This window comes from Coenobita brevimanus, chromosome 92 (genome assembly GCF_032717465.1).
Source record: "Coenobita brevimanus isolate Jiangsu-jjx chromosome 92, ASM3271746v2, whole genome shotgun sequence".
Taxonomy (NCBI): Eukaryota; Metazoa; Arthropoda; class Malacostraca; order Decapoda; family Coenobitidae; genus Coenobita; species Coenobita brevimanus.
The window spans coordinates 1,031,575-1,056,173 of NC_137045.1; the positions used below are offsets into that span (position 1 = coordinate 1,031,575).

At 44.0% G+C, this 24,599-nt stretch overlaps 1 protein-coding gene across 1 annotated transcript in view; it reads left to right on the forward strand.

Annotated features, from left to right (window-relative positions):
- LOC145412136 (uncharacterized) overlaps nucleotides 1-24,599 on the forward strand; it is a 29,644-nt gene that overhangs the window by 2,482 nt on the left and 2,563 nt on the right. The window contains exons 2-3 of the mRNA XM_080282070.1: nucleotides 5,182-5,371; nucleotides 23,761-23,955. Coding sequence (XP_080138196.1) covers nucleotides 5,182-5,371; nucleotides 23,761-23,955 — 385 coding nt within the window. The remainder of the gene's footprint in view (nucleotides 1-5,181; nucleotides 5,372-23,760; nucleotides 23,956-24,599) is intronic.

A 24,599-nucleotide genomic window follows, 5' to 3' on the forward strand; every position in this document is an offset into this window, starting at 1 on the left:
TGCTAATTCCCATCGCCATGTTTTCTCCATTAATTCCACCTTCCATCCCTCTTTTATCCCTCCCGGTCACGTACTTCGTGTTTTCCGCACCAGCCTGGCTTTCTCACTCTTGACTCTGCCCTCCTTTAATTTGCGAGTATTTCTGCTTCCGTTTCCTTCAGCAACATTTTCTAAATTTGCTTCCGTGCCCCCTGAGTTTAATGCCCGCATTCTTTCAGGTGCACACACACACACACACACACACACACACACACACACACACACACACACACACACACACACACACACACACAAATATATATATATATATATATATATATATATATATATATATATTCTCCCTTCTTGGGAACGCCCGTAAGTTTGGTTGTTAGAACCCCCCCCAGTCAGTGACGGCCTTCCTTCCATCTTCCAGTATTCTTTCCTTCCTTCCTTCCTTCCTTCTTTTTTTCTTTCTCCCCTCCCTCCATCCCTTCCTTCCGTCCTTGTCTTCTTCCCTTTTTTCTTTTCTTTTCTTCTTCCCTCACGCCATTCTTGCCCCCTCTCCCTTTACCTATTCGTTTCGTGCATTAAATCTTGGGAGTCCTCTCCTTCCTTTTGGATGGTTTTGTGGGAAGGGGGGGAGCTTCCTTCTCCCTTCCTTCCTTCCTTCCTTCTTTCCATCCATCCATCCATCCATCCATCCATCTTTCCTTCTTTTCCCTTTTCATTCATTTACTTTAATTTTCTGCTTCAGATGTCTGCTTTATACTCCTTCACTCTATCCTTCTTTTATTCTTTAATTCACATTTTTTCTCATACTTTCTTTTCTTCTCTTCAGTCCTCTTTCCTTCTTTTCTTATAACTTCTTTCTTTCCTTTTGTTCCTTAATGCTCCTTTAACTTTTTCATTTTATCCGTCATAGCTGCTTTCCTCTCACCTCCTTGCCTTCCTTCCTACTCTCCATCCTTCCTTCCTTAGTCCGTTGCCCCCTCCACTCTGGCGCCAGGGAGATTGCAGGCTCCAGCTAAGTAGGCGATTTTTCTCTTCCATGCCATAGTCCGGGCAAGATATACCACACCCTGCCACAGCTGTAGCCCTTCCCACAGCCATACCACACCCTACTACAGCTGTACCTTAGCCTTACCACATCTTACCACACCTAGACTTATACAGCTTTTCCCACCACGTTTACGAGTATATGTGCCTCAGCTAACTTACCACATTTATATGCGCCTCAGCTTTACTTACCACACCTATCCCCACCACAGTTATAGCCCCAGTCAGTGGCATACCATATCCCACCTCAGCTAAGTCACACTCCACCACAGCTATAATCTAATAAGGATGAACAGAGCACATGGCAGAAACAGGAGGTGGCAGGAAGCAGTAAAGGACAATTATGGCTTGTAGGCTGTAGTTTTCCTTGAGTTAGTGTGGAGAGTTAGGCAAAGTTAATGTAAGTTGGAGGATAGGTATTTTAAGCTTATTGGTGTGTGTGTGTGTGTGTGTGTGTGTGTGTGTGTGTGTGTGTGTGTGTGTGTGTGTGTGTGTGTGTGTGTGTGTGATGACAAGGTGCTAATGATAATGATGATGAGTGCTGCTAATGATGATGGCAGCACTTAAAGCCTCTAAATCAGTATATGGCTGTGGGCTTTGCAAGATTAGCAACATGATCATGCAATTAACTCAGATTATTTGCTCTTGAAGGGGGATGGGGAGAAAAGGGGAGAAGGAAGGGGAGGGGTACAGGGAGTGAGAGAGGGAGAGGAAAGGGGAGAGAAAGGAAAGAAGGGAGGGGGAGGAAGGGAGAGGAAAGGGGAGAGAAAGGAAAGAAGAGAGGGGGAGGAAGGGAGAGGATAAGGGGAGAGGAAAAGGGAGAGCTTAGGGAGGAATGGGAGAGAGAAGGGAAAGGGGAGGGAGGGAGAGGAGAGTGGGAGGTAGAAAGTGGAAAGAAGGGGCGTGGATGGGTGATATATTGAGGGAGGGAGAAAGAGGGATATGAAATTAAGTAACGGAGTGAGAAGGTGGAAATGACAGGAAGGGAAAGAACTGAAAAATGCAGAGAGCGTGGATGAGAAAGGAGTGAGGGGAGGGGAAGATGTGGGGAAGAGAGGGAGAAAGAGGAGGAGAGAGGAGCAAGGATGAAAGGAGAGAGAAGTGAGGGAAGGAGGGAGGGGGTGAGCCGGAGGACAAAGAGAGGAGGGGAAGTAAACAGAGGGAATGGAGCAGGGAGGAAGGGGGAGGGAGTCAGAGAGAGAGGAGGAAGGGAGAGAGGGATCAAATTCCCCTAGGATATTCCTTGACCCCATTCCGGGATTCCTGAGGCTGGGATGATTGGCTGAATGCAGGATAGTGGCGCCAGAGAGAGAGAGAGAGGTGGACACGGAATGTTGGGGTGAAAAAGGGTGTATGAGGGAGGATGGTGTGTTGTGGGCTAGTACAGACCGAGGATGAGGTGAAGGGAATGAGAGGCAAAGTTACAGCATTAGAACAAGCTGCAGGTGTTTCGTTTATACCTGGCGGAGCAGGGTCATTCCCACGACTTGCATAATAAGCCGTGGTTGCTGAAATTTGATGACCCTTAATTATGATGGGTGAATGAGTCTTCTTGGTCATCAAAACGACCTGGGTTAGGGATCTTCGCCAGGCTAGAACAAACGCTGTGTAGGGTTCGTTCACCTGGTAAATTATATCAGGGTGTGGGTGTGGGTCACGTACAGGGGAGGGGCGCCATGACGGTGACGATCGTAGCTTCACCTGTAACACGGCCACACCCCACACTGATTACATATAAGAATAAAGTCACCTAGCCTTAAAAATGTGGAGTAAATAGCCCAGGACCCTTACACTACTCTCTCTCTCTCTCACACACACACACACACACACACACACACACACACATACACACATACACACACACACGCACGCACGCACGCACGCACGCAAACAACTTCCCCCTCCTTCAAGCTCCCCTTATCCCCATAGAAAAACCTTGTGACAGCCTGACTCTGATCCAGCTTGAGAAATGTATGGAAGGACGCGGACAGAGAGAGAGAGAGAGAAAGTGTGTGTGTAGTGTGTGTATTTTATGAATCATTTTGAGAGCATCGTAGTTGCGGAAACACGCAGTGGCTGTTCATTATAATTAAAAAGAAATTATGGCAGTGAATTAGGCATCTCATTTGTGTAACTTAAAACAGACGGATAGAGAGAGAGAGGGGGGGGGACGTGGACCCCCTCACTCTCGTGTATTTCCTTTTATCATTGTCTTTTCCTTGATTGACATTCCCCCCTCCCGCCCCCTCTCTCTCTCTCTCTCTCTCTCTCTCTCTCTCTCTCTCTCTCTCTCTCCTGTCACCGGATTCAGTTTTTCTCTTTGTTCCGCTTAAATCCGGATATCCTGCACTTAGGACACAACCATAATGGATGCGCAGTTTGAAACTCGAGGATTTGGTCTGCGTGATGAGAGAGAGAGAGAGAGAGAGAGAGGGGGGGGAGGGGGGAGGGCAATATTCAGCCTGATTTGTAAATTTCTAGATTTGCCTATACGTCCTTGAATTCGTTGGTGTCTTTATCAGTGTATTGTTGCTACACTAGACGATTTTTTTTTTTTTAATGTAGAATTTGTAGCAGCCACATGGTTACAGTTCTTATACACTAACTTTGCTAATACTTTCGTCCTTTTAGCTCAGTGGCAGAAAAAGAAGTTGCCTCGACTCTACAGTAGGCTATATCCATTTCCACAACACTAATTCGTGACTGGCGTCATATTCTAGTGTTACTCTTGTTAGAATTTAGCCGCCAAAATGGAGAGAGAGCGATTTTAGGTGAAGTTAAAGTGAAAAGTGTGTAGTGAATGCCGTATCAACGAATATTTAGAATTTAACCAACCAAGAAAAAAAAATCATTGCTATGAGTAGAAATCGTATTGAGACAGCAGGGATGAAATATAAAATGCGTCATCAGACTTAAGGAATTAAAAACTTGCACGCATGACAGGCAGCACTCTCTCTCTCTCTCTCTCTCTCTCTCTCTCTCTCTCTCTCTCTCTCTCTCTCTCTCTCTCTCTCTCTCTCTCTCTCCGTGTTTGCTTTTAAAATCTAACACTTTTTCAGCAGGGCACGTACGGACGTTTGGAAGTCGGCCTCTTTTTTTGATTTGGATTTTTTTTTTTTTAGAGAGAGAGAGAGAGAGAGAGAGAGGAGAGAGGGAGCTGACAGGAAATTGGAAAACGCTGAGCTAAATTCCTTGACCCTAATTTAATCCTTCACTAACCCCGTGAGTGGAAAGGCGTATTTGTAGTATATAGTGTTTTTCCTACCACCGGACCATTTTATTAAGTTTTCCTCTTTACTCCTCCCCTTCCTCTCTTTCCTCTCTTTCCCTTCCTTCCCCGTTCCCCTCCCTCCCTTCCCTTCCTTTCCCTCCCCCTCCCCCCACCCCCTTTTGTCACCCAACCACTCTCCTCGTAATACCATCCATAAAACTCACCCCTCTCACCTTTCACCCCACCATCCCCTCCTCACCCCCTTTTCATTCTCTTCACCCCTCCATCCCTCTCCCCGCTTCCCTTACCCCCTTCTTTCACCGTCTCTCTCTCTCTCTCTCTCTCTCTCTCTCTCTCTCTCTCTCTCTCTCTCTCTCTCTCTCTCTCTCTCTCTCTCTCTCTCTCTCTCCCCTTCCCTCTCCGTATGCCCTGCCTCTCACCCACCCTCATAACACCACCCATAAAACTCTCTCTTAATTAGTTTCTGTCAAGGGAAGTGCCATGGTAACGACATCCAGTTTAATTAAAAGATTCTTGCAGAGATTTTTTGTTTAATGTTGCAAGGGATTTTTTTAACATCTTGCAAGGGAGCTGCTTTTCATCAAGGTTTTCTGTTCGTGAAACATTAATTTTGGGGTTGTCTGGATTTCTTTTTATTGTATTTATGTTTCTTTTTTTTGCGTTTGGGATTTGGGAATGGTTGTTTTTCGCAGTGCTTTTTTTTTGGGGGGGGGGTTTTAGTTTATTTTTCTTGGTGTGTGTGTGTGTGTGTGTGTGTGTGTGTGTGTGTGGTGTCTATTTGGGATTGGCGGATGGTAAGAATGCTGCTGTTGCTCCTTCTGATGATGATGATGACAATGTTTATTATATTATTACTATTTTTATTATTATTATTATTTTTTTATTGTTATTATTATTATTGCTTTCCACAGGTCAGCATACAAGTTCAGCAGTCGTCCAAGGTCCGTCGAGATGTTGGGGCCAGCAGTAGACTCAACACTCAGCGTTTGGTCGCGGGATCGTCACAGCCCCGCACCCTACGCTTCAGACGACGGGCATCCCAAGTCATACACCTCGTTCCCATGCACGGCGGGATATGGACCCTCTGTGTTGGACTCTCAGGTTAGTGCACTCAGTTTTTGTACAGTAAATTAGCTTAGGCACTCAGCTTAACTCAGATTCACTCAGCTCAGTTCAGCGCAACTCACTTTATTGGAGCATAACTCAGCGCCACTCAGTTCATTTTAACTTAAAGCTAATTGGCTCAAATCAGCAAACCCTACACATCATACCAATCCTAACCCGTCTAACCTTACCCAAAGCTGACCTAAGCTGCTATATCATATCCTTTTCTGAGCAAGTCTAACCCAGTCAGTCAAATTTACAGTAGTTTATAGGTTATGGAATGCAGAACATTATTTTTGTACAAGAGAAAAATACAGTAGAAAATCATAAAATATAAGTCCATAATTACAATAGTCCACTGCATGACACAACCTTCTCGTAATAACTCGTCTTTGGTCACTGTGGTTACTGTTTTATATTATATTTTTGTAAAGTTGTGAATGTTTTAGATACACAGCTTCATCTGGTAGCTGGTTATGAGAGAGAGAGAGAGAGAGTGTGTGTGTGTGTGTGTGTGTAAAACTGCAAGCCTGCGTCGTGTAGCTACGGGATTGATGGGACAAGAAATCAGCGCACTCCGACAGATAGACTTCGCTGACCTAGAAATGCAGTTTAATAATGAATGGTGGGGGAGGGGGTGTAAGGTCAGAGGCGGGCAGGCAGAGAGACAAGACCACCTTCCGTCATGCACTCACTTCATTGTCTCACTCTTTACTCACTAATTTCATGCACTCACTCACTCATCGTATTTCATGCACTAGATAATTCAGCATTATTTATGGAGAGCACCGCGGAAAAGCGCCTCTTGACATCTGATACTTCACCCACCTACCTTTCCTGAATCCAGCCCACCCCATTTGTATATGTATGAATAAGATGATGATGATGATGACGATGATGATGATTAGCCTACTCCTTTTGATGGCATATGATCGAAGAATTTCCTATCACCACTTGGGAATCGAACCTGCACACGGCCGTTACTCCGACTGGGTATTCGAACCACTAGACCACCAGGCGCCTTGAAAAAAAAAAAAATCTTGTTTTCCCTTTTTTCCCATCCAGAAAATACAGTGGGTCTCTTTCATTCGCTAATAGAGATCGATCGGGCTGAAAATGCCGTAGTTGACCCTATCCTTTCCTGCCTGTTACACAGTGAAAGAAAACGAGAGAGAGAGAGAGAGAGAGAGAGAGAGAGAGAGCGAAGGAAGAGCAAGGGAAAAAGAGGGGAGTGAAAGGAGAAATGGAAGAAGTAAGAGAACGAAGGAAGGAGACTGAAGGAATGAAGAAAAAGAATATAGCAAGTGTGTGCGTGTGTGTGTGTGTGTGTGTGTGTGTGTGTGTGTGTGTGTGTGTGTGTGTGTGTGTGTGTGTGAGAGAGAGAGAGAGAGAGAGAGGGAGAGAGAACCTTGGTAGGGGAATAGAAGTGACATGGTGAGGTCACAACCTTGCTGTGTCACCCCAGTACACAGAAATTAAGGTCAGGGGTTAGAGAGAGAGAGAGAGAGAGAGAGAAGAAATTCAGGTCAGGGGTTAGAGAGAGAGAGAGAGAGAGAGAGAGGGAAGAAGAAGAAGAAATTCAGGTCAGGTGTTAAAGATTAAAGATTATGACTTACTTCTGTTTTATAGTACAGACAGACGCGATCACGCCCCTGGAGGATGACGCAGGGGATGGGGGTGGAGTTGGGGGTGTGAGGTTAGGTTAGGTTAGGTTAGGGTAGGTTAATTTAGGTTGATTAGGTTAGGTTAGGTTATGTTATGTTAGGTTTGATTAGGTTAGGAAGGGTTAAGTTAATGTAGGGTCGCGATAGGTTAAGGTGATATACTGTACTCGTAGAAGTTGTTAATTTTGGATAGGTTAGGTTAGGTAAGGTAGACGCAATGATACCCCTGCAAGATGACGTCACTGGCCTTGGTGGAGGGAGGGAGGGAAGGGTGTGGAGTGTGAGGGAGGGAGATAGGGGAGGGAGTACAGCGTGAGAAAGGTAGGGAGTGCAGCAAATAATAGCGGTATGGCAAAGTCGATGAGCAGCGGGTAGAGGGGGGTGGGTGTTAGTATTTGGGTCAGAGGGACTTTGTTTCGATCCTTTCCAAGGTCACTGTCGGTCGGTCAGGTGTTGCGTTGGTTGAGGTGGCAGCTGCTGGATACTGCAAGCAGATTCAAGCTGCCTTAAGCTTATTGTCGCGGTGGTCAAGTGGTTAGCATTGCAAGCCATGAAACTACCGGCTCATTAGTGCCAGAGGTCGAGTCCTGGTGCTGGCCGCTAGTTCCACTCGATTAAGGTGTCCATCCACACTTTGTGGGTTGGTGGACAAAATGAGGACCTAGGATTATAGTGAGAAGTAACTGGCAACATGGATGATGCAGTAGCCTGGTAGCCCAAGATTGTGGGCGGATAACCCCCCAAAGGCTCAGAGGCCCAAGTTATAGAGATGAGCACAGTTACCAAGCGCCGGTACCATGTTTGTTGTTTAGCTTTTTTTACCGCCAGAAGATTTATTCAAGATCGGGAAATATCTCGTAATACTGAAAAAAAAAAAAGAATATTTTCCTGTTAACTCTTCACCTTATTGTTTATTTTGTTTTTGTTGAAGACAAACAATTTTATCCAGTTTTGTGGGAGACTACTTGTAGAAAATGGATTAAAGTGTTTATCACCCTTTCTGTATGGTTACTTTATATATATATATATATATATATATATATATATATATATGTATAATAATAAAACGCACACAAGTATTTTATATATGTATACTCGTATGTTTAGGGTATACATAATAAAACGAGGTAGATAGATAGATAGATAGATAGAGAAAGAGAGAGAGAGAGAGAGACTGCAGCCACAACACCTTGCCCCCAGCATCGACCCTTCATAATATGGTCACGCAAGATACTACCGTGTGCGTATAGGCGTAGGTGGTGTACCTTTGTACCTGTGTGCATTTGCGTATATATACCTGTGTACATTTGCGTATATATACCTGTGTGTGTGTGTGTGTGTGTGTGTGTGTGTGTGTGTGTGTGTGTGTGCGCTTCGTGCGGAAATTATCCCTTCTGACGAGAGAGAGAGAGAGAGAGGCGTGGACTGAGCTGGCAGCAACCGGCTTACAATCCTTGTCCCTTAAAGTGGGTGACGTCATTTGTGTGTTATTCTTGCTATCTCCAGACGATTTTATTCACCTTAGGAGAAACTGTGCCAACGGGAGGGGTTAGGTATAGCCTTCATTGCCCCATTAGTACTAAGGTTCCAGCAATTTAATACGATTCTCTCTCTCTCTCTCTCTCTCTCTCTCTCTCTCTCTCTCTAAGTGCAGTATGAAAAGCTGTGTGATTATTAAACTTCATTGGTGAGTGTGTTTACAAAGTGTTTCCCTAGAGTAATGACACGCGTTTACCATTCCTCTCTTCGCCCCTCTCCCCTTCCCCTCCCCCACTCCCCTCCCCCACTCCTCCCATTTACCCTTCCTCTCCCTCCTCCTCCCTCTTCTTTCCTTGTACACAAAGGGTCGATTTCTAAATAGCTTTGGAGAATTGGGAACACTGATTCCCTAGCGATTTATCTTTATATTTCACCACACTCTCCTTTAGTGTGTAATTAATGCTACTTATATTGTTGTTAGAATGATACCGATATACAAGAGCATATTTGGCGGTAATATGCAAAATGAATCGCTAAGGAAATGGTGCCACGAAACCTCCAGTGCCACCTACAATACCATACTCATTTACCAGCCCCACCCTTCTTTCCCTCCCCCTTCTGCCTTATCCTCCCCCTTTCTTCCTCTTCCCTTTACCTTACCTATTTTCCTCTCCTTTCCCCATTCCTCCCCTCCCCTCCCCTCCCCCTTCCCCTTTCCTCCACTTTCCCTCCCTTTCACCCATTATCCCTCCCCCTGACCCCTCTCCCTCGTACGCGGACACATGGCCCCCACCCCGATTGGTCCCTTAAATCACTACACCACAAGATTGCTTGGTTACGTAATTTGCCCAAAAGTTGCGCGCGCGCGCGTGTGTGTGTGTGTGTGTGTGTGTGTGTGTGTGTGTGTGTGTGTGTGTGTGTGTGTGTGTGTCTGTGTGTGTGTTTTATCTTTCCAGACTGTATGCTTGTATATCGGTGTATGTGTTTGTTTGTTCGTGTGTGTATGTTTATGTGCATGATGTGATCTTTCCAGGCTTATGTGCTTGTATATAAATGTGTGTGTGTGTGTGTGTGTGTGTGTGTGTGTGTGTGTGTGTGTGTGTGTGTGTGTGTGTGTGTAAGCTGTGTGTGTCGGTGGCCTTGCCCTAATATAGGTGAATCATTACCTACGTACACCTTACCTGCATGTAAACCTAGGCGGGGAGGACGGGGGGGGGAGAGGGAGAGGGTAGGGGAGGGGAGGGGGAAGGGAGGTTATGTAAGAGAAGGGAGGGAAGTAGGAAGGAAAGGAAAATAAAAGTACTGAAAGAGGGAAGGAAAAAGGAAGAGGAAAGAGTAGGGAGAAAGGAAAGAGAGGTATGAAAGAGAGAAGTTTGGGAGAAAAGTTATATAAGATAAAGGAAAGAAAGGGAGGGAAAAATATGAAGGAGGGGAAGGAGGAGGAAGAAGAAAGATAGGAAGGGAGGGGAAGAGGAGGGAGGTAAGAAGGAAACTGTGGTTGGAAAGGGAAGATATATTATGTAACGGGGAGAAAACAGTGAGGAAGAAAGAACAGTGAATAGGAAAAACAAGAGAAGGAAGAAGGAGACTAGAAGGAAACGGAAGATGTGGAAAAGAAGGGAGATGAGGGAGGATGTGTGAGGAAATGGAGAGAGAAGGGGAAGAAAAGAAGGGTACAGGAGGAAATGAAAGAGAATGGATAAGAGAGAGAAGAAAAAGGAAGGGATAAAGGAGAGAGGAAGAGAGAGAAACGGTAAAAGCAGGAGAGAGATGGAAAGAAGAGAGGAAAAGAGAGAGAGAGAGAGTAGGAAGAGGGATGAGGAAGAGATCGATGAAGTGTAAGGTGTGGCACAGAGAATTGAGAGAGAGAGAGAGAGAGAGAGAGAGAGAAGGGGGGGGGAAGGGAGGGAGGGGAGGAGGGGGGAATAGAACTAGAAGGGTTTTCATTAGAGCACGTACCTCACTCCACATTGAGCAGTTCGTACTGTACGTTTGAGGGCACTCCTACCTCTGCACTCTGGCGACTTACTTTTCATTTTATTCTTGCTGTATGTAGACGATTTTATTTCGCCAAGGGTAAACCTCTTGTAGTGAAAGGGTTAGTGGAGGCTCTGTTGTGTATCAACTCCCCCTTCAGTTCGAAAAGTGTCTCCGAAGCTAAATAAAATCGTCAGGAGATAGCAAGGGTTTAATAGAAAATAATTCAGGTGAATGAAGGGATTATGAATGGCAGTAGAGGGTTGAAGAGAAGAGAGGGAGAGAGGGACAGGATGAAAGGAGAGAGGAAGGGGAGGCGGAGAGAGGGAAGGGGAAGAGGAGAGAGGTTGAAAGAGGAGGAGGGAGGGGAGAGGTAGGAGAGAAAAGCGGAGAAGGCAGGAGCGGAGAGGAAGGAGAGGAAAGAGTGCAGGGAGGGACAGGAGGGAAGGGAGGGAGGAGAGTGTTAGGAGAGGAGGGGGGGGGGAAGAACCCGAGAGAGGAAAGAGTGAAGGGTTGGAGGACTTGGAGGGAGGAACAGGAAGGAAAGAGAGAGGTAGGAGGAGAGGAAGAGGAGACAGGGAAGGGAGGGGGGGAAAGGAGCAGAGTAGGAGATAAGTAAGTTTAGATGAAAAGGGAGAAAGGAAGGAGAGGTGGAGGAGAGAAGGAATAGGGAAGGGGATGAGTTAGGTGAGGGAGGGTGAGGAAGGAAGAAATGAGGGAAGTTGAAGAGGTGGGTGAAGAGGGGAAGGAATGGGGGAGAGGGAGAAGTTGGATGAGGGAGAGGGAGGAAGGAAGGATACAGGGAGTTGAGTGGCGAGGGAGAAAGAGAGGAGGAAAGAAAGTTAAATGGAAATAGGTGAGAGGAACGGATAGAAATAAGAGGGAGGGAAGGAGAAGGATGGAGGGGTGAAGGGGTAGAGGGGGTAAGGAAGGAATGAGGGAGGGGAGTTGCGTGGGAGGGATAGGAGGTAAGGAATAAGGAGGGGAGGGGATTGTGGTGCATGAGGTAAGGAATTAGAAGGGAGGGGGAGGGGTTAGAACACCACACATTGCGACACAAACACGAACACCTCCGCAGTCCCTTATACACACACACACACACACACACACACACACACGATTGCCACCTTTGTAGTGCATTTGTTCTAACCTAACTGAATTTCCTAACCCGTCAGCCAAGTGTAGTTAGATGGTAGAGTTGACTAGTTACCAAGGAGTCTTATTTCTACTTCAGTGTTAAGGCTTATCGAATTTCATAAAACTACGACGTGGCGTATAATCTGGGACAGTAATATCGCCCCACTGTTTAATCCCATAATTATGAATCTCACGTAATATTTTGAAAAGTTTGTTGAACTTTGGAAATCTCATCACCAGGATTAAAAAACAATTGCTCACTGTCTCTTTATTGACCTATGAAGCGTATCGATATTCATTGGTGGTCCGTCAGTAGCGCAATACAACAGAATCAGCTGGTGATATGTGTTGCGAGGACGGCTCAGTCTGCTGGTGTGGGCGTGGTTGTGGTGGTGGGAATAGGATATGGGTAACATACGCGGGGTAGACATTGATTAAGCTGGCTGAACCGTCCCCACAACACACGGAAAATCGATCAGTGAAGTGGAAGAGGAGCGTTGTTTATGGAGCATCTTGTATATATTCGAAGTTGTACTATCGCGGTCAGTAACATCGGTCAACTTCCTTACGATTCATAACGATAAAGTGGACAGTGACTTTTGAAACTCAGAAATGTGGTTTTCGTAACCCAGCAAACATTTCCGAGATTGTGCAAGAGTTCCATAAAATTCGACATAATAGTATACCTAAATTAATGTCTGCGACTGCACATTAATTCGCTACATTAATAATAGTTTTTGTAGCCCCAAGTTCACCGGAAACGTGAACCTGGCCTGCTGCAGGATTAAGGCAATCTCCTGCAGTTCACCATGCTCCTTTTGAGGGATAGGGAAGTAGTTACGGGATGTTAATATAACCAGGCAGTTGGGCAATCTGTATATATCGGCGGCGCCAGCCGCCATTTGCAGGAGTCTTTCTCCAGCACCACTCGCCACATTAAACTGTTTGGGTGCAATCCATAATGGTAGGTTTGCACGTCGTCGTCGTCCTCTTCCGCTCAATATATGCAGGGTTCGTGAGGCTTCTTGTGACCTTGGCTGAGGCACTGTCTAATTTTTTAACACCCTGAATACTGTCATAATTTTCTTTCTTATATCTCTGTTTTTGCACCGTGAATACGGTCATTATTTCCTTTTCTAATATTATTTTTGTACCGCGATTACTGTAATTATTTCTTTCCTATTGTATTTGTTTTTACTCTAATGGAATACAGTTCTCTTGCATGTTATTGATGCAAACTGTGTTGATACTAATATAAGTAGGATACAAAAGAATCTTGCGGTATGACAAGCAAAATAAATCGCTAAGGAAGAGGTGCTACGAAACCTCATATGTCACCTAGACTACGACATATTAAAACGTTGTAAGCAGCATGTAACAGAATGATAAGGTGTAACAAGGGAAAATAAATCCCTGACGAAAATGTGCGACGAAGCCTCCTATGCCACCTAGAATACGATCGTCAGTAACATGATACTTTCTCGCGCTTTTGTCTCACCGTAGCTCTTTGTATCAAATGCTGTGAGAAAGATTTTAAACAAATTTCTGGTATATTTTGAAAGATTTTATATGTATTTTTTGTATATTCAGGTAGTGACATTGTTTTTTAGGTACCACAACGCTTTCTCGCACCTCTCTCCCCCCGGAATCGATAGTCAGTCACTCCCTGTTTATTTGCTGCCCCTGTCTCCGTGTCGTGTGCTAGGCTGAATATAGAATGCATGGACGTCGAGTGTGTTGTGGGTTCGGAGGTCTCTGACAGAATTATTAAAACTGAGTCAGCAAGGATGTAAGCATAGGCCTGCTTCTATTTGCTTATAGTCATTTATGGGGCATCGGTAAATATTAGATGTGATTAATCTGCCTCACATATTACAGACTTAGCAATGATACAGAAATGACTAACGTATTATCACCACATCCACTAAAAATTTTCGTTAAAAAATCAGTTCTATTTTGTTTTGATAGCAAGGTCCTTGTCGAGATACGTTTAATTATGTTTTAAGCTCATGTGTCGATTTTTGGTGCTTCTGATTCCTCTTTGAGAACTTCTTATTGGTTTACTATCTTAATATCTTTTGAATTTTTTTTTTTTTTCGACTTCTTTACTATTGATATTTTATTCCGTGCGTAGATTTTCTGAAGTGGGCCACACCACTCCTGACAAAAGACAAATATGGGACCAGCGGGGTTTTTGTCTCCTCTCAAATGACGCTGACTCTCAATGGATACCTCGGTAAACACTGGCTCCGTGGCTATTGTTGGCTCTTGTTTATTACACACACACACACACACACACACACACACACACACACACACACACACACACACACACACACACACATACACACTCACACATGCTCATCTTGAGAATAAAGGTCTGGGGCCCAACTACGTAGTCCAAACATTTAAGGCAAGAGTGGCCAGTTTCTTATCCCTAGGCGATATCATGTAATTTGTAACCCCTGACAACCCTCGGACGTAGTTCCCTTTGATCCATATTTCGTTGGAGCACCTTAACTCACTAGACCGTCAGGCGTCCATTTGGTTATGTGGTTACCACCCAGCGTAGTAAATGACTTCCTGGGCTACAAGAAACCACTTGGCTTGTCACTCTGTGTGCGTGAAGCTGGTGGAAGATAGACGTGCCACCTACCTTGTGTTTTTGTGTTTGCGTGTGGGGAGAGAGAGAGAGAGACAGACAGACAGACAGACAGACAGACAGACAGAGACAGACAGACAGAGACAGACAGACAGAGACAGACAGACAGACAGACAGAGACAGACAGACAGACAGACAGACAGACTAGGCGATGATGTTAGAGTTAGAAGAGCCATTGACCTTAAGTGTAGCTTTCATGTCTATACTTAGTTGGTCGGGTCCTTTATCAGGTACAACCTCTCAGCCTCAAGTGGCACGCATCAATCAATGAATCAATTGCTTTTCTCTCACCGCCGTCCGCTTCCATAATACACCTCCTTACTTCAGTCTTTTCATCAGCATTTTTTTGTTGATCCCACTTTTTTCCTTTTAAGCCAGCACCATACAAGCTTCCACAAGGATATACATCAGTCAGCGGATCAATCACTTCTCCCTCACCTCCTACCACTCCTCTTCACTTCACTCTTATGAGCTGCATTGTTTATTTTTCTTGACCCAACTTCTATTTTCTGTTCCTGAAAGGATTAAAGGGGATATAAAAAGTATATTCAGTAAAATAGATCTGGTACTCACAGTATTTATTATTATTATTATTATTATTATTATTATATGACTTACTACAAGGAATCAATCGTAAATGCGTTTGAAAATTCCATCCCAGAACTGAATGTGTAGTATATAGACCACCCAGTATTTCCTAAAGCAGTTATTTTGATCCATAGTTTACTTGAACAATAATGAAACGTTTACATAATATTACTGGAAATTTGGTGGGCTGTATAGGTGGCATCACTAGGTTTTGGAAGTCATGGCTCAGTGTTCCAATATTTATCGTTGTAGGATGAGTTACTGTTTCTGTCTGCCACCGTTCATGCTTACAGACAGTATTATATGCATTTCACCTTAACATGTTCCAGATTTTTGTCCCCTTGCAGCTTAATGTTAACTTAATGGTAGAAAAGACAGTACTACCTTATTTTCTACATCCTTTCATGGCACTACTTTGTAACTAGCACCATATTCTGGTGTTAATCTGTTGTTACAGCTCTGCACTGAAGATGGAGAAATGGCACTTTTAGGTCAAGTTAGTGACCTAACTGTGAAAAGCGATTAGTTAAGTATTGGAGGATGTACATAGTGAACTGCATAATTCGTAGGTAGACTCGTGACTTGCCGGCACTAAATGACTCTGATAGACCTTAATGAGTAGCTATAGAGTATAATCCCCAATTCTTCCCTGTTAGCGTTAACTATAAGGCTCCTATATTAAAATGCTGAATACTAGAGTTATTCCGACCGTGAGGGGTTAGTTGATAAGGGTGAATGTAATAACCAGAACATGACTTCTGGATGACGGTAGATTAGGTGGTTATCCTCCTGTGACGCACTCAGCTGAATTAAGTAGTTTGGCTTTTGCTGAATACTTGAGTTATTTCTACCGTGAGGGGGTTAATTGATAAGGGTATATGCAATAACCAGAACATGACTGCTGGATGATGGTAGACTAGCGGGTTAGCCTTATCATCACACTGACGGTCGATGTTCCCTTGTTTCTTCCCCCTTCGCTATTATTAGTCCGAGACTCGGGGATCACGCAAGGCTTGTTGAATGTCAGGCCGGAGTTTCAGACTGCAGACACCGGACCGTATTCTAGCTGGCACAGGAGGGTTCTTAACATCATGTCCTTAGCGATTTATTTTGCATGTTACACCTTGACTTTTTTCTGGCATCTTATTTATATCGTACACACAGGCTCATACTTTTGGTGGAAGAGGAGGCTTCAAACACTACTTTCTTAGCGCTTTATTTTGCTTATCGCACCCCGACTTTCTGTGGTATGTCATTTATATCGCATATACAGGGCCTTGGTAGGGGAGGCATAGGAAGCTTCGTAGTACCTCTTCCCAGGCGATTTAGTTTGGCTACTCCATCTTAATATTACTTCCTATGTTATTTACAGGTATATCGCTTTAATATCACGCTGCCTTGGTTTAGTGAGGTGTACCGTGCAAATAAATTAGGAACAGGTGCTACGAAATCTCCAAAATCAGTTAGGACCGGATTCTAGATGATATAGGAGGCTTCGTAGCACCTCCTCCTTAGCCATTCATTTTACATACTTGTCTTAACTTTCTCTTTATGTAGTTATGTGGTATTAATGTCGAGATTGTTTCCATCAGTAACATACAAGATTATGAGATGTAATGAACAGGTGCTGCAAAGTTCCCCAAACCACTTAGATTACGGCCCACTACTGCATACTCCGCCTCCGTCAGATAAGAACATTTTTGTCTACGTAACGCTTGCTTCATAAAATTCGTCAGTGGTGCCTCCGACGGTCGGTTGGATGAGCGTGCTCCCACAAATTCAGCTCTGGGTTCAGTCCCACATGTGAGGGGATATTTGAGAGGGCTCAGTAGTGCGTCCTTACATGTGTTCTCACAATGTTCGCACACCTTCAGTGTTCCCTTGGTGATAAATACAGCTACTCCTACTCAGAGCTGCAACTACTACAACTCAGTTTCCACATACACACTCTCACTGTACATCTCCAAAGTCTTCCACACCTATACCCATGCTTGAAGCATTGGGTGGGGGCGAGTCACTTCACCAGTAACAGAAAGTGGTGTTCCCCATTCCTGTGGATCATTGGTGGAGAGGGACCACTTAACGTGGTGGCCCCGATATGACCAGTTGGCTCTGCTGTCCGGTTATACAAAGATCTCTCAGTTCCTTCCGTATCCCGTAAAAGGAGGATGTTGAACTACAGGAGAAAGGTAACTTTAGCCTGCAGAAAACTTCTTTAACGTTTGGATGAGCCTTGAGTTGCAGTTACTACAAATACTAGAAGCTGCTCATCAGGACTTGGAACACGGCTTGAACATACATAGTTGAGCTGCCGCCCATCATTGGCGTATGCAAGCCGACCATTACAATATATGATATTCGGTTCTTGTGTGTTGTGTGTTGTATGATATGCGAGGGTCAGCGAAGCTCGTGGTTATTTAGCAAGTCCTGATTCATTCTGGCGCCGGGTTGTCTAGTGGACGGAACACCGCAGTCGGAGTAACGATCCAGCCGTGTGCACGGTGACGTATTAAAATTGTTTTGGATTTTGTAACACCTCGTCCCAAGTAGTTAATTATTATCTTCAATATTTCATTATACATTATTGAGGGACGCCATATCGATATTAAAGCGACATAGATAACATACAAGAAAATGTTTAGAAATAATGTACAAAATATATCGCTGAGGAAGAATGCTGCCAAGCCTCCCATGTCACCCACTGTATATTAAGCCCATGAGTTCAACCTGAAGAAGTGAATGGAATTTTATTTTTTTAAATCTTATAATCATTGCAAGGGGAGTAGGTTGGTCATCTACCTTTGAACTTGCTGGAAGACGGTAGCCTGGCCTCGGCTCCCTACACATCTTATGGGTTAATGTGAGGTTGTCTCTTACTGTTACACGTATTCATTTTTGCATTGCGTTGCTGTTGTTGCATACTCCTGTTCTGCTCAGTCGAACAGGCCCGACGACCTCAGACATGTAACTGATTCTGTGGGGCTGTCCTAAAGGCACAGTACAGTATACACATCGCTGAGGGATCCAGCACCCATTTTAGTAGTAAGCTCCTCGCCAGGGTCGAAACCATGGCGAGGTGCATGGAAAATAGGAGGCTTGGTTCCCGGGTGTACGCCGCTGCTGTTCTACCCAGGGTGCATAGCGTCACCACGTGTAGGCTTCCCGTCATTGGGCATTCCTTGTGATTGACGTGAATAGTTATCCGCCCACTGACTCTCGCTGTTTTCATCATCGTCCTTATCGTACGACCCACCATGTTTGTAACACTGCTTCCTTCAAATGACTTTGTTCTGAGGTACAAGCCGTATGGTTCCTTGTAGGCTAGGAAACCATTTACTGCACTGACCGATAACCAGGAATCCAAAATGGACGCCTGGTGGTCTATTGGATTAAGGTGTTCCAACCGGATGTAGCGCAGAAGGGTCTAAAGTCGAGGGTTTGTTGGGGTTAATTGCTCACATAATGCCACTCCGGGGGGGGTGAAGCTGGTCATTTGCCTGAAATGTTTGGTGTTCCCAGTCCTTACGCTACTAATTGGGCAGTAAAGGATAAGAGTATAGATAGATAGATAGACACAGATAGATGTGCTAAGTTAGGTAGGTAAATAGAAAGATAGACAGTTACGCTAATAATGGTGATTACAGTACAGTAGCGTTATTGGGAAGTGGGATGGAGTCTCACTCTCAGCACCCATAAACTATGGTACTAAAAACGTCATCGTAATTATAGCAGTCTATGTGTGTGTGTGTGTGTGTGTGTGTGTGTGTGTGTGCGTGTGCGTGTGCGTGTGTGTGCGCGCGCGCGAAACTCTCCGGCATTTACAAGCTTTATTTCACTTACAAAGTACACACACACACACACACACACACACACACACACACACACACACACACACATGGAAGTGCTATCATCCTTTGTCTCTTGTAATGCCACCTGCACCCCCTTACACCGTCTCTCTTAATCATGGTCATAATCTGAGTTATATAGGCAGCTTTGTAGCCTAGCCTTGGGCCCCTACGCTCCTGTTGGGACCATAGACGGTGTTTTACATAGCTTTTCTCATTCTCAGTGGTTTATTTTGGACATTACACATCGGTATCATCTTCTAAGTAACCCATGCAGACTGTGTCGATATTAAAGTGATATAAACAACTTGCAAGACAGTGTTAAGGCTTAAAATGCGAAATAAATCGCTAAGGAGAAAGTATTGCGTTGCCTCCTCTTCCACGATGGAATAGCGGACTGGATAATAGAACGGGATTTACGATATGGGTAGATAGATGATAGAACGAAGTAAATAATATATTCTATTTTACCGTGGGGATAACAGTGGCGGAATGTGTTGAGGCGACGGACTTCGTTATATATTCAGATTTAATCAACGGCCACTCTCACACACTTATCCCTTTCAGTGCAGTGTGTGTGTGTGTGTGTGTGTGTGTGTGTGTGTGTGTGTGTGTGTGTGTGTGTGTGTGTGTGTGTTTGTTTGTTTGTGTGTGAGCAAATTGAAATATAGCCTGTAAATGCCGGACACACACACACACACACACACACACACACACACACACACACACACACACACACACACACACACACACACACACACACACTACTTGTTTCATCAGATGTTCATATTGAGTCCGTTCTTATCGTGAAAGTGACGGCGGGTGAGGCCCCTCATGGCATGTATGCGAAGGTGAGATTCCCGGCAAAGAAATAATAGGAGTGCATCGATTCATGACGTCAGAGAGCGCGAGACCAAACCTCTGACTGCAGACCTTCTGATTTGACCGCAAGTTTTCCTCGCCGTGGACTTACAAACAATTCAAACCCATTGGCATGGCCGCAGATGGGAAGGGGGAAGGTGTAACCAAGCCCTGTTCTCTGAGGGCCTAGTAAACACTCTATGTGATTTATCTATAATGAAAATGTTATCCTGGTATGTTCCAGGAAAATGTAAATCACACGGATGCACAGTGTACACAGTGAATAATACAAAATTTCAAACGTGAGGCCCTCTCAAACATCGTATTTCTTCAACTTTTTACGGCGGTCGGGTAATCGGTAATGGTAACACCTAGTGCCATATTACCCGCTTTGAGATGTATGGAGTGCACTCAGAGTTTGGCTACCATAATCCTCTATATTTAAATATAGATGACCAGTCTGTTTCTCCGTATGACATTATACTGATCGAAAAACCTCCGTTCACCTCTTGGTTATGGAACCTATGCAAGGCCGTCACTTTGCCTGGGACGTTGTAACCACTCAACTACCAGGCCAGAGATACAGACCTCTGTTCTCATACCTATATGCCAGTCCTGTGCTGTAACTCCACCTCGAAATGTGTTACCTAAGCTGAATAAAATAATTTGGAGGTGTCAGTACATTTTTGCTCCATTACAAGCCTAGGTGCCTGGGGCTAGGGTATTCAGCCCTGATATTTTAGGAAAGGGTGACCAGCCTCACTCGTCCCTTAGTGGCATTATATGAGCAATAAACTCCAACCGCCCTCGGATGTAAACCTTTAAGGGCTTCACTCAATTGGAACGCCTCAACTCACAAGACCGCCAGGTGTCATTTGAGTATATGGTTAACACCCAACAGAGAAAATTGTTTCCTTTATTACAGAAACAGTTTGGCTTCCCTTTCAGGGCAGAGTCACCATACGGTAGGATTGCACCATATGGAATGAGTGGATGGTGAGTGCCTCCACCTACCACAAACTAAAGAATGATGATGATGATGATGATGATGAAGATTAAGAGAAGAAAAGACAAAAGTCATCATCCTGAAGTGGTTAAATAATGAGGCTCTTGTATTTTTAGAGCAGAGGTCACGAAGGTGTATGCAAAGCTCTTATTTCTGGCAGTAATTTGCGAAACTCATGATGAGAGAAATGCGTGTTTGGCTTCCCCGCGCTGTCAGGAATGCACTCCGGTCTGTCCGTTTTTCTGTCTGTCTGTTTACCGGAAAAAGAGCCTGTGGGAGACATGAAAAATAGTTGAAATGTTGTTGTCTTCTCGTTAGTATGTGTGTTTCCCGGATTGCAAAAGATCCAATGAGAGAATCATGAAAAATTGTAGAGCTGTTCCTGTTGTCTGACTGTTCCCTGATTACACACACACACACACACACACACACACACACACACACAAAGCTAACTGGGGAATCATGAAAAAGATGTAGAAATATTCATGTTGACCGAGGAATGAGGTAATTAAGACCTTCAAATTAGTGATGTAGTTTTTTATATACTCTTTCTTCCACCGGACGATTTTATACAGCACAGGAGACAGTGTTGTGGCTGGGGAGGTTAGATATATTGGTAGTCACCATTAGCCCCTTGAGTTGGAGCAGTGTTACCTAATTTGCATAAAATCATTGAACAGCAGGATTTTTAAAAATGCTTTATCGCTCTAAAGGAGTTATTGTTATTTTCATTATTATTATTATTATTATTATTATTATTATTATTATTGTTGTTGTTGTTGTTGTTGTTGTTATTATTATTATAGCAAACTAGGATTATGTGAATTCTATAACGTGTTGTTCTAACCTGACAGAGATCCTTAACCCCGTTCAGCATAAATGATGGCCAGGTATAGTCACATGGCAAGGTTGATTTCATTACAAATCAAGGAGACTCATTCTTACTTCATAACTAAGACCAGATTTCATGCAGCCACTGTTTTGTATACAGGTGGCCCAGTTCGGTCAGATGAAATGAGACCGACTGTAGCTAACTAAAACAGTGAAGGAAGAAAGTTTGCAGTGTTCCTGGGGTGTGACTTAAATGTAGCTGTTTGTTACGTAAGGCGTCCCACATGGCACCGTTGCTAGGACTGGGTGCACTGGCCGAAAAATGTCAGGAACACACAAGATATTGCGCAATCAAACGTCGTAAAGGTTATCCCCATGCTAACGTTCGATTTAGCGTGGTCAGTGTCCATGCTAGGATATTCATTGACTGCTAACAGAATTAAGGCTGTGTGTGTGTGTGTGTGTGTGTGTGTGTGTGTGTGTGTGTGTGTGTGTGTGTGTGTGTGTGTGTGTGTGTGTTTGCGTGACATTTGAAAACAAGGCCAAGTTGTTGAATCATTTAGTGTCTGAAGCTTTTTTTTTTTTTTTTTTCGATAAAACCGTTTAGTCATCTATAGTGCCGTACTCGAGGTGGCAAAGTATCGTAGCACCTCATCCGTAGCGATTTATTATTGTACACAGTAACATTCTCTTGTATGCCTTGTATATCGTCTTGTTTTGGCTTAACGTACATCAGTAACATGCAAGAGGATATTGAGGTGTACTATGATGAATAAATCGCTTAGAAAACTGTTACGAAATCCCCTTAGTCACCTATAACACGGCGTTGTGCGAAATATTTCAAAAGTAGAAGAAGCTGGTGAATCCTTTGGGGTGTTCGAGAGCATTCTTTCTCAAATTGTTGTAGGCATGGGCACCCACCATCCAATCACTTGATGTAGGGTTACCTTCAGTGTCCCAGCTTTGCACTCCTTTACTGGTTTATTTCCATATGGCATGTCAGTATTCTTTTGTATGCTATTTATGCAGTCTTTGTCGATAGTAAAGGCGTTAAAAACACACACACCTAAGATGGCATTAAATTTGAGAGAGAGAGAGAGAGAGAGAGAGAGAGAGAGAGAGAGAGAGAGAGAGAGAGAGAGAGAAAGAGAGAGAGAGAGAGATGGACCCTATCTTTCTGCCCCCGAGGGATGAATGGCCGAGCTGGAGGCTCACCTGACGCTAAAATTGCATGGTGATGGAGAGAGAGAGAGAGAGAGACAGAGACAGACAGACAGACAGACAGACAGACAGACAGACACACAGACAGACAGACAGACAAACAGACGCTAGGTGACATGGTGGTGGATGTCTTTGGTCAGAGGAGGCTATGGAATAACTCTCGTTTTCATATGATTTTCTTCAGGTTTGTAGACTAGTTATTCATTTTATTGTTTATCTTTCCAGTGTGTGTGTGTGTGTGTGTGTGTGTTTATATACTGTACCTCAATTCCCTTTCCTTCCTGTCACAGCTCCCCTCTGTTCTGTCAAGGAAAAACAGTTTAGGTCCTTCCCCCTCCCCTTCACTTCACTCTTCCCTCCTCTTCCCTCCCCTCCCCTCCCCGTTCTGAACCTTCTCTCATATCACCATATATATCTTCCTGTCTGCCTGTGTACTATATTATGTGTCTGGCTGTCTGTCCCCTGATCTGTCTGTATGTCTTTTACCCCTTTCTTCCCTTCACCTTTGCCCTTTTCCAGTGCCTGATATAGCCAAGGACCGCAACTTTCTTGTCTTTGCCCCCCCTCTCTCTCTCTCTCTCTCTCTCTCTCTCTGTCTATATATATATATATATATATATCTATATATATATATATATATATATATATATATATATATACACTATATGTGTACTGTACATATACCGTATATGAATATATGTATAGATAGATCCTGTCGTGAACAGCTGATGACATTCAGCTTAGGTTTCCATTCACCCATTGTGGGTTATCAGATGAAATAAATTCATTTGGTAACATTTAAGGGAGGTAACTGGTTGCCTGTGTGATGTAGAGGCTTTGTATCCCAGACGCCTAAGTTGCGGAAATGAGCACCACGACTAAGCACTACTTGGCGTCTGCCTCCCCCTTTACCATACTTTTCTTTCTTTTCTTTTCTTTTTCTTTTTTTGTTTTTTCGTGTTTTTTCAGAGTGCGAGCAAAAGCAACATCACGACATGGACTTCGAGTTGGTCGGTTGTGAGAACTGTTAAACCTAACCAAACTGAATTGAGCCTAACCCAGTGTAACCTGGCCTTATCTAATCTAACACAATCTTCCGCTTTATTCCCCCACAGAGAGTGAACAGAAGCAGTTAAGCGACATGGGCTTCGAGATGGTTGGTTGCGTAAATTATCTGACCCCTCACATGATGAAAGAGGAGCGAAACAACAACTGGGTGCAGAGTAAGTCATCTTCATCATCGTCTTCTCTCTCTATAACTTCCCCTTGCTCAAATCAACACAGACTCAACAGGAATGATTGGGTGACCCGTAAGTGACCGAGGATAATTCAGTATTCTCTTTTTGCTTACTGTTCGTAATTGGATGTAACCGTACTGCACTGTAGCTGAGATTGTACTTTATCCTGTTGTTCTTTAATTTTCCGTTCCATAGCACAGATTGTACCGTATCCCTTCGTCCTTAATGGATGTTGCTACTGTTACGGTAGCAGAGACTGTACCGCATATATTCCAAATGGATGTACCATATATATGTGCAGAGGCTGTACCGTATATATCTACCTCCTGGGATGTAACGTACAGTACTGTGAATGAGACTGTGCCATACCTTGCTGGTCTTGAATTTTCTATTCCGTAGCAGAGACCATATCGCATTTCTTCCTGCTTTTACATGTATATACTGTACCCTTCCGTTCTGTAACGTAGCTGAGACTTGGATGTGCCATGATGTAGTCGAAAATGTATTGTACCTTTGTGTTTTTTCTTTCCGTGTCATACAGTAGCAGAGCTTGTACCGTATTCCTTCCACTTACTCCTTGTGTGTACTGTACCCTTCCTTTCCATACCGTATCAGATTTTGTGTTGTAACGGATCCTTTCAGTACATGACGATATTCTCTTTACTTACTGGCGTTCTTGTATGTTGCGTACTGTGGCAGAGAATGTACCATAGCTC